Source organism: Carcharhinus amblyrhynchos, chromosome 17 (assembly GCF_965287045.1).
Source record: "Carcharhinus amblyrhynchos chromosome 17, sCarAmb.v2.hapA, whole genome shotgun sequence".
Taxonomy (NCBI): Eukaryota; Metazoa; Chordata; class Chondrichthyes; order Carcharhiniformes; family Carcharhinidae; genus Carcharhinus; species Carcharhinus amblyrhynchos.
Genome location: NC_137340.1, coordinates 52,597,064 through 52,607,984, shown reverse-complemented (window position 1 = coordinate 52,607,984; position 10,921 = coordinate 52,597,064). Strand labels below are relative to the sequence as shown.

The 10,921-nt window shown below is 44.4% G+C and overlaps 1 protein-coding gene across 1 annotated transcript in view; it reads left to right on the top strand.

Annotated features, from left to right (window-relative positions):
• The first annotated feature begins 1,631 nt into the window (after positions 1 to 1,631).
• The window catches only part of LOC145354520 (slit homolog 1 protein-like), a 322,720-nt gene continuing 313,430 nt past the window's right edge, over positions 1,632 to 10,921 (top strand). Inside the window, exon 1 of the mRNA XM_080205955.1 lies at positions 1,632 to 1,813. Coding sequence (XP_080062081.1) covers positions 1,635 to 1,813 — 179 coding nt within the window. The 5' untranslated portion in view covers positions 1,632 to 1,634. The remainder of the gene's footprint in view (positions 1,814 to 10,921) is intronic.

The following is a 10,921-nucleotide window of genomic DNA, read 5'->3' as shown; positions in this document are numbered from 1 at the left end:
CAAACACTTTCATTCACACACACTTTCACTCACACTATCATTCGCGCACTGTATCATACACACAAACACATCACACACACTCACAAAGTCTCACTCATCCACTCCTTTTCGCTAACACACATAAACTCACACACACTCCAACACACTCTTTCACACACACAGTCACACATCCTCACATACTCTCATTCACACACACTTATTCACACACACTCGTTACACTCCCTAGTCCACAGATACTGAAGTCAATCTTCCAGTGATGCATTGACTCAATATATTCTCAGAAATAAAGCCTGTGATGTTCTGTATAGCAATCCCGCTTTCCCAGTGCATGTGAAAATGTAAACAATAATTAGCTGCGCAACATTCTTTAATTGTTCCATGAATTAAAGTCTTGCCAGACTTTCTGAGGGCTGTGTGTAATTTTTTTTGTTTCCTCCTCCTTTCTCTTTCAACAGCACAACAGATGATTAACAAAGGTCCTGGAAACTGGATAAAGAATCGAGGCGGACACTTTTCACATCTGTGCAGTTTTCCAACAAAGCTTGCCGGCTGAATCAAACACAATTCAGGTGATTCATGTATTGGAGCAGTGAATGAGTTTATTATCTCCTTCTGTCTCTCCTTGCCCATAACCTGCTGTTAGTTTTTTTGGGAAAGGAGGGAGAAAGGGGAGGGTAAACAGAGATGGAGAGAAGAGGAAGGAGGGAGAGAGGAGGAAGGAGGGAGGGGGAGAGAGGAGGGAGGGAGAGGATGGAGGAGAGAGAGGAAGGGATGTAGAGAGAGGGGGCAACAGAGAGGTGGAGGAGACAGAGAGGGGGAAGGGAGAGGAGGGATGGAGTGAGAGAGGAAGGGAGAGAGGAGGGAGGGAGAGAGGAAGGGACAGAGAGGGGGTGAGGAGGGATGGAGTGAGAGAGGAAGGGAGAGAGGAGGGAGGGATAGAGGAAGGGAGGGAGGGGAAGGAAAGAGGGGAGGAAGAGAGAGGGATTAGGAGGGAGCGATGGAGAGAGAGAGGAGGAGGGAGGGAGAAAGGGGAAGGAGAGGGGACGCAGGGAGAGACAGAGGGAGGGGGAGGAGGGAGAGAGAGGAAGGAGGGAGAGGAGAGACAGGGCGTGAAGGAGGGAGAGGAGGGGTATGATTGTCAGTCTCTCCAGCCTGTGCTGTTGCGGCAGAGGGAGTGTGTGATCAGGGGGCGGGCCCACTCTGTGTTATTTGTGCTTTCCTGATGGATGTGTGTGACAGCTTTATTTTGTAGCAATCAGATGCAGCTTGGAGCAGAGGGTTTTTTTTTAGGAATATCAACGAGAGAGAAAGAGTAAGACAGAGAGATTCTCCAGAGGGTTATTGGAGTGGAGGGGAGGGGGGAAAGTGAATATAACATATCAGTGCTGAAGATCAGAGACTGGATTTCAGTGTGGACTGGCACAGAGATCCCTCCCTTCCATTGTGCTAGTGAGGGTTTGTGACCCAGAATAGCTCCTTGTGTGGGGGGCTGTTGGACAGACTGGATTGAAACAGCTCTGGGGGTTTTGTCATGTTCTGAAGGCTTGTACTGGGGACACGAAGGATTTCCTCACCTTTCATCGCTCTCTTCCCCCTCCCCTCCCACCCCCTCCCTCCCCTCCCTCCTGATCACCATGGACAGAAGCTGGAAAGTGGCTGGGATCACAAGGACTGGAATTGTGCTGCTGGCTTCTTGCTGGATCTATGCGTCTGCATGCCCGGCTCCCTGTATCTGTGCGGGGAGCAGTGTAGACTGTCACGGACTGGGGCTGAGAGCCATCCCCAAGAACATCCCCAGGAATACGGAGAGACTGTGAGTATTAACGCCTGCTTTTCCTGTCTGCCTTCTGCCTTTGCTGCGTTTGCCGGAGAAGGGGAATTGTCAGACCTTGACAAGTGCCAATACCAAACTTTGGAATTCTCCGTGATCCCAGAAGGAGATTGCACTGAATTTACATCCTGCAATGGGATGGTGCAGACCCTTCCATCATTAGCCTGTTCTCCTATTCCCATCCAGGGCTGTAACTCACAATGCACCTTACGCTCTGGCCCGTTGCAGGTACTTTGCTTGCTGTGTTCTCTATCCTCTCTCATGCATCGCACTGTCAGCTGCATCTCAGCTGTCTTCACCTCAGAGTGGATGGTTGCAGGTTCAAGCCTCACTCAATACCAAGGATCACACTCCAGTGAAGTATTGAGGGAATGCAGTAGTGCAAAGGTGCTGTCTCTCAAGTGAGACATTCGATCGAGACTCTCTCCTTGGTCTCTGATGTCAATAATACCATGGGGCTAATCCTGAAGAATATTTAACCCCCACCCACACCAACATCAAATAAACAGATGATCCAGACAAACAGATTATCGTATCGCTGTTGTGGGATCTTGCTGTGTCCTAATTGGCTGCCGTGTTTCCCACATTACAGCAGTAACCACACTTGAAAAAGCGTGCATTTGTATTAGAAATGCTCTGGGACATTGCAAAATACTCGAAAGAAATGCAGCTCCTAACTTTCGTTGAAAAGGAAGTTGTTTTTTAAAAAATAATGCTTTACCACGTCTGACAACGGCATTTGAAATATTGGGTTCAAATAGAATTTTTTAAAATACAACCCATTCCACAGAATCCTAGTATGTCTGTATGTGAGTGAATATGTATTTGTCTGTGTATCCTTGAGAGAGTGTGTTTTTCTGTGTGTGTGTGTGTGTGTGTGCGTGCATATGTGTGTGTGTCTGTGTGAGTGAGTGTGTGTCTGTGTGAGTGTGTGAGTGAATGAATGGATGGGTGAGCGTGTGCCTGTGTGTGTGTGCGTGTGTCTGTATGAGTGAGTGTGACTGTGTGTGAGTGAGTGAATGCATGAGTTAGTGTGTGTCAATGTGAGTGAATGGACGTGTGAGTGAGTGTGACTGTGTGTGAGTGAATGAATGACTGAGTTAGTGTGTGTCTATGTGAATATATGTCTGTGTGAGTGAGTGTGACTGTGTGAGTGAATGATTGGGTGAGTGAGTGTCTGTGTGAGTGTGAGTGAATGAATGGGTGAATGAGTATCTGTGTGAGTGTGAGTGAATGAATGGGTGAGTGAGTGTGTGCCTGTGTGAATGTGTGTCTGTGTGAGTGTATGTGTGTGTCTGTGTGAGTGAATGAATGGGTGAGTGAGTGTGTGTCTGTGTGTATGTGAGTGAGTGAGTCATTTATTCTAATTTCTGATAACTTCCTCATTGTCCAATCTAATTTGAGGAATGTCAAATTCAGAATAATCTGGATTTATTTAAGAACATAAGAACATAAGAAATAGGAGCAGGAGTAGGCCATCTAGCCCTTCGAGCCTGCCCCGCCATTCAATAAGATCATGGCTGATCTGTCGTGGCTCAGTTTCACTTTCCCGCCCTCTCCCCATAACCCTTAATCCCCTCTCTTATCAAAAACCCATCAACCCGCATCTTAAAAATATTTAGCGAGGCAGCCTCCACCACTTCAACGGGCAGAGAATTCCAGAGATTCACCACCCTTTGAGTGAAGAAGTTCCTCCTCAACTCTGTTCTAAACCGCCCCCCCTTTATCTTGAGGCTGTGCCCCCTAGTCCTACTGTCTTTTTTGAGCGGGAAGAGTCTCTCCACCTCTATCCTATCCATCCCATTCATCATCTTATACATCTCAATGAGATCTCCCCTCATTCTTCTAAACTCTAACGAGTACAAGCCTAGTTTATTCAGCCTCTCCTCATAGCTCAACCTCCTCAACTCCGGTATCAGCCTAGTAAACCTCCTCTGCACTCCCTCCAAGGCCAAAATATCTTTGCGCAGGTGCGGCGCCCAAAACTGCACACAGTACTCCAGCTGCGGCCTCACCAATGCCCTATACAGCTGCAGCAAGACCTCCCTACTTTTATATTCAATCCCCCTCGCTATGAAGGCCAGCATCCCATTCGCCTTCCTGACCACATGCTGCACCTGCAAGCTGGGTTTTTGCGACTCATGCACAAGGACCCCGAGGTCCCTCTGCACTGTCGCCTGCTGCAGTTTTTCGCCACGTAAGTAATAGTCCTGAGCTATAACAACCAATACATTTTTCTTCTGCTTTCTTTCCTCATCAAAATACCGTTTGAGCATATTAACATGACTCACTGCATGAGTTTTCCTTCTATCTGGCATTATCAAATAATTCACCCCACTGAATTTTAGTTCAACTTGAGAAGGCCCACTAAATCTTGCTTTTAAAGATTCATCTGCCTCTGGTGACAGTACTAAGACTTTATCCCCACTAGCAAAATTATGAATTTTTGATTTCCTATACGCTTCCTGCTTCATCACATGCTGTGCCACTTTTAAATGTTGTCTAGCCAATTCAACCTTTCCCTAAAATTTGATACATGGTCTAATGATGTAGTCTCAGAACGCATACTCACCAATTTCTCCTTAATCATTTTAAATGGTCCTCTTACCTTATACCCAAAAATCAATTCAAAGGTACAGAATTTGATTGGTTTATTAGGTGCATCCCTAATTGTAAAGTATACAAATGGAAATCCTTTATCCGAATCCTCCAGATAATCTTGACAATAAGCCCTCAACATTGTCGCTCCCAGCGATTCTGGATGGTACACAGATGATTTAATTTGCTTTACTCCTAAACTGTCCATTAACTTCCCTGAATAACTTTGATGTAAAATTTGATCCTTGATCTGATTGCATTTCTGTGAGCAGTCCATATCTAGCAAAAAAAACTCCTCTACAATTAAGAAATGAGTAAGCTTTGTATGGATATGTCATGTGTCTCATTGCTGACATACTGAAAGTGTTAAAGCTGGGCATGTTGTCCTATTGTTGCAATAAATTTTGTTGAGATGGAAAGGGGACAGGTGTGTGGGGTGGAACGGTGGCACAGTGGTTAGGACTGCTGCCTCACAGCACCAGGGACGCAGGTTCAATTCTAGGCTTGGCTCACTGTGTAGAGTTTGCACATTCTCCCTGTGTCTATGTGGTTTTTCTCGGGTGCTCTGGTTTCCTCCCACAGTCCAAAGATGTGCAGGTTAGGTTGACTGGCCATGCTAAATTGCCCTTTAGTGTCAGGGAGATTAGCAGTGTAAATATTGAGGTTACAGGAATGGGGCCTGGATGGTATTGTGATCAGTGCAAACTTGATAGCCCAAATGCCCTCCTTCAGCACTGCAGGGATTCTATGAATTTTTTTAGCTGTAATATTATGTAATGAAATTGTCTCCAGAAATCTAGCAGACACATCCATTGTGGTCAACAAATACTGATTCCCATTTTTTGTTTTAGGGAGGGATCCCACACAATCAATTAGGACTTTTGTAATAGGTTTCTCAGATACCAGAATGGTATCAAGAGTGCTGGTGTGATTACTGCTTGAGGTTTTCCTATCACCTGACATGTATGGCAAAATCCCGCTACATTTTTATGCAGTTCAAGCCAATAAAATGTTTTTGAATTTTTGCTTGCGTTTTTCTCACTTCTAAATGACCTCCCACTGGAACCTCATGTGCTACCCACAACACTTCCTTTCTATAACCCACCGGTAATACAACTTGATGAACTTTTATCCATCTTTCATCTGCCTGAATATTTAAAGATTCCCACCTGCAATCCAGCTATATTGTTACCCTGGATAAACTGTATTCCTGAAAAAAGTAATTCCTCTATTACTCCTGCCACCACTTTTCACTGGACTCTCCAACCTCACCTTATATAATGGACTACTACTCTTTTCACCATTAATTCCAAATGCTACCACCTTTTCTGGCAATACTCCTTCTGAACTACATATCTCACCATTACAGATTGACTTAGAATCTTAGAATCATAGAATTCCTACAGTGCAGAAGAGGCCAATCGCCCATTGGATTTGCACCAACTCTGACAGAGAATCTCACCTAGTCCCTCTTCCCTGCCCTAACCCCATAATCCCGCACATTTCCCATGGCTAATCTGCCTAACCTACACATCTTGGGACACTAAGGGGCAATTTAGCATGTCCAATCAACCTAACCCACACATTTTTGGCCTGTAAGAGGAAACTGGAGCTCCCGGAGAAAATTCATGCAGTCACAGGGAGAACGTGCAAAGTGTACACAGATAGTCATCCAAGCTGGAATTGAACCCAGGTTCCTGGTGCTGTGAGGGACCATGCCACTCTTTCTATTGAATTCAAATTTCATGATGGGATTTGAACTCGGTTCTTCAGGCCTTGCTCTGGGTCTCTGGATTACTATTCTAGTGACAATACTGCTATGCCACTGCCTACCCTTATAACCTTTACCAATTAAAATATTTAAACATGTCAAGATACAATCCTTAACTATCTCTGTTAGTTTTAATTGAAGCAATACTCATCTTATAGATTTAAACCCCTCTTCAAAACCAGTTAGTGAGACACAGGTTTACATGCTTGGGCTGTCAGTCCCCGAGCATGATGTGGGTATGCCGGCGTTGGACTGGCGTAAACACAGTAAAAAGTCTGACAACACCAGGTTTTAGTCCAACCTATTTATTTGATAATATTCTCACAAGCTTTCGAGGGGTTACCCTCTTCGTCAGGTGAATGGAGAGTTCTGGCCTCAGACAGAGCATATAAAGCACAGACAGTTTAGAGATTACTGATTAAAATGCGAATCCTTACACCTAACCTGCTGTTCAAGACCTGAAGTGGCTGACAATGTGAGTGGTAGGAGCACTGATCACAGTTTAAAGAGATGTGTATTGTCTCCAGACAGTACAGTAAGTGAGGTTTTGCAAACCCAGGCAAGTCACGGGGGTTACAGATAGTGCGACATGAACCCAAGATCCCTGTTGAGACCGTCCTCATGTGTGCGGAACTTGGCTATCAGTCCCCGAGCATCCAGAATACCTCTGGAGAGGAAAGCAGAGAGAGAGAGAGAGAGACCCATTTCTCCCAGCATATCTCAAACAGTGGCCACCAGAGAGCAAGAGAGATAGACCTCTTGCTTTTTTCACAACCTAGCAGTAACTATCTGCCTTTTCCAGTAAGCTTGGTTCCTCCCCTTAAGCATATGACTCTGTTAATCAATCTAATCAAACACTACTGTGAAACCCCAGGGGAAAAGCTAAATAAACAAAAATGTATCAACTCAGATTAAAACAAACACATTCCTAGCTAAATTCAATCATTAGCCTGCATTCTCAGCATATGAGCTGCCTGGTGCAGACAAATAGCACCATGTAAAACAGAGCTGAATTTTAAACATACCCTTCACAAGAAACATGACGTCAATACGTTTCTTAAAGATACAATATCATCACAGAGAATATGGTTTTATGTGTGAGTGTGTGTGTGAGTGTGTGTGTGTGAGACTGTGTGTGGTTGAATGTCTGTGGATGAATGTGTGAGGGTATTGGTTTATGTGTGAGTGTGATTGTCTGGGATTCTTGATAGGGATCTCACTCATTGGTTGGAGATTGTTTGGGGAGCCTTCTTCACCCTCAAGGGGGGGTTCCGTGGAATTGAAGGTCCTTCAGGTACTCAGTTGGCTGCTGTTCAGCATTCCCCATGATGAGCTCACTGGTGGTAGTGCCAGACTCACTGAAAGCTGCTGATCAATCAGAGGCCAGTGAGAGCAGCGGTGCCTCCTGATTGGGTGCTGAGAGGATGTCTCTCCGTGTGGGAGAGACTAGGACCAAGGGTCACAGTTGAAATATAAAGAGACCCCCATTTAATACAAAGGGGAGAAATGTTTTCTCTCTAAGGATCATGATCCACCAAATGGAGGTGCTGGCTGGGTCACTGAATATACTAGGGCTGAGTTAGATAGATTCTTGGTAGACTAGGTAGTATCAGAGGAAGGCAGGATCAGCCGTGATCTTATTGAATAGCAGAGCAGGCTCAAGGGGCCGAGTGGCTTTAGTCCTGTTCCTGATTCATGTGTTCCCATGAACTCACCAGAAGCCCCTCCACACCAGTATTCTATCAATAAGCTAGGAGAGACACCAATCCAGTATCACCAACCCTCTGTTACACGTTACAGACACACAGAGAGGTGAAGGTGGTGTTCGACAGCTCAGAGAATGTGGATTGGACCATAGACTCCTACTGTACAGGTGGAGGTCATTTGGTCAACTGCGTCTGTACTGGCTCTTTGAAAGAGCCATCCAATTAGTGTCCCCACTCCCCCTGCTATTTCCTCATAGCTCTGCAAATTTCTCCTTTGTATTTATCCAACTTTCTCTGGCGCATTCCGAATGAATCTGCTTCCATCGACCTTTCAAGCAGCACCTTCCAGACGATAACAACTATCTGAACATGTAGGGCTTTATAGCAAAAATGGTCTTCACCCACTCACACACACATTCTTGCACTCAAGGTTATACTGTCTCACTCACATTCTTGCACATTCACTCTAACACACGCATATGTTTATACATGCTTTCTCACTCACACTTGTACTGTCTCACTAACATACTCACATTCTTGCACATTCACTCTCCCACACACACATTCGTACAATCATTTGCACACACGCACATTCACACCATTATTCACTCTCTCATACATGCACAATCTCATACTCACTGAATACTTTCTCACACATGTTCTCATATTCACTCACTAACACATTCTCTCACACACAAACACACAGTTTCACGTACAAATACACGCACTCTTTCTCATATCTGCCGAGGGACGAACCCACATCCCCAGCAGGGGGCAGCACCCGCTGGGAGAGTGGAGAGTCAGCATATTGCTAGTGTCTCTCCCAATAGCAGCACCATATCCTGGGATCACTGCAAAATGTCTGTGTCGTCTCAATTTACAAATATTGCTGATATCCTACCCAAACCCCTCGATTAGATTCCAGTCTGTAACTCGCTCCCTGATATCTGTTATTCTAAATATGAACACTCAAACCCCTCGATTAGATTCCAGTCTGTAACTCACTCCTAGGCATCTGTTATTTTATATATAAACCACCCCAAACCCCTCAATTAGATTTAAGTCTGCAACTCAGTCCTAGGTGTCTGTTATTCCATATATAAATCACCCCAACCCCTCGATTAGATTCCAGTCTGTAACTCACTCCCGGGTATCTGTTATTCTATATATAAACCACCCCGAACCCCTCGATTAGATTCCAGTCTGTAACTCACTCCCGGGTATCTGTTATTCTATATATAAATCACACCGATCCCCTCGAGTAGATTCCAGTCTGCAACTCACTCCAAAGTATCTATTATTCTATTTATAAACCATCCCAAACCCTTGATTAGATTCCAGTTTGTAACTCAGTTCTGGGTATCTGTTATTTTATATATAAACTATCCCTAACCCTCGATTAGATTCCAGTCTGTAACTCACTCCCAGATATCTGTTATTCTCTATATAAACCACCCAAACACCTCAGTCATGTATGTGTGTTTGTGTGCATTGAAAAGTGTGTCTGTGTGTTTGAGCATGTGTTTGAGTGTGTGTGTGTGTTTTTGTGAGTGAGTATATGAGTGTATGTATGTGTGAGAATGTGTGTGAACGTGTGTCTTTGTGTTTTGTCCCTCCCACAGCCTTGATTGTTCCGAGGGGAGTCAGTTCCGGACTTCCACTCGGCTTTGTGTCAAGCAATGTTTGTTGACATCTCCCTTCAATGGCCTGGTTCAAAAGTTAAGGTTGTGTTGTGTTCCTCTGGATTCCCACAACTAGATGAAATACTTTCTCTATATCTATCTGATCAAATCGTTTAAACATTTTAAAGATTAGATTGCCATTTAATCTGCTACACTCTCGAGAATACAAGCTTCTATAAAAGCCTGATCGACGCAAACTGTCCACCCAATGTAACCATTATAGCCCCAGTAATAAGCTGGTGAATATAGAATGAATTACTCTGTAGCTACTGTTACAAAGGGAAACACGGCAGCCATTTTGCACACAGCAAGATCCCACAGGCAGCAACCAGATTTGTTTATGTGGTTTTTCCTTTCCTCAGTGCTGTTGGTTGAGAGACAGATGTTAGTGAGGACAGAAGCAGAACCTGGGTTATATGTGGGTTAGGTGGATTGGCCATGCTAAATTGCTCCTTAGTGTTAGGGAGATTAGGAGGGCAAACTTTGGGTTACAAGGATAGGGTTTGGGCATGATTATTGTTGGTGCAGGCTCAATGAGCCAAATGGTCTCCTTCTGCACTCTAGGGATTGTCTGAGACTATAATGGATTTCTGGAGCTTTGCTTGACAACATTTTGAGGGAACTGAGTATATTTATACAGAGCTATTCCTCAGAGGGGTAGGTACTGGAATACTGTATACAGCTTTGGCCCCCTTACTCAACATAGAAATACAGAAACTAGAAGCAGGAGTAGGCCATTCAGCCCTTTGAGCCTGCTCTGCCATTCATTTTGATGTTGGCTGATCATCAAATTCAATATCCTGATCCCTTGTTTCCCCCCATATCCCTTGATCCCTTTAGCCCCATGAGCCATATTTAATTTATTCTTGAAATCAGACAATGTTTTGTGCCCAACTACTTTCTGTGGGAGTGAATTTCACACATTCACCACCCATTGGGTGAAGAAATTTCTCCTCACCTCAGTTCTAAAAGGTTTACCCCTTATTCTCAAACTAAAAAAAATATCATTCTTTAAAACTGAAAGGTTCACTTGACTGGTTATCATTTGAGGGAAGGTTGAGCAAGGTTGAGCAGGGTTGACATACACTTACTCGAATTTCGAAGACTGTGAGGCGATCTCATTGAAACTTATAAAATTCTGAGGGGATTTGATTGGGTGGATGCCAAGAGGATTTTTCCCCCTTGTGGGAGAGACTAGAATCTGTTTGAAAATTAAGGGTTTGCCATTTAGGAGAGAGAGAGAGCGAGAGAGAGAGACGAGGAGAATATTTTTTAGTGGACGGTGGTTATTTTGAGGAATTACCTTTGTCAGAGAGCAATGAAGGCTGGGCCA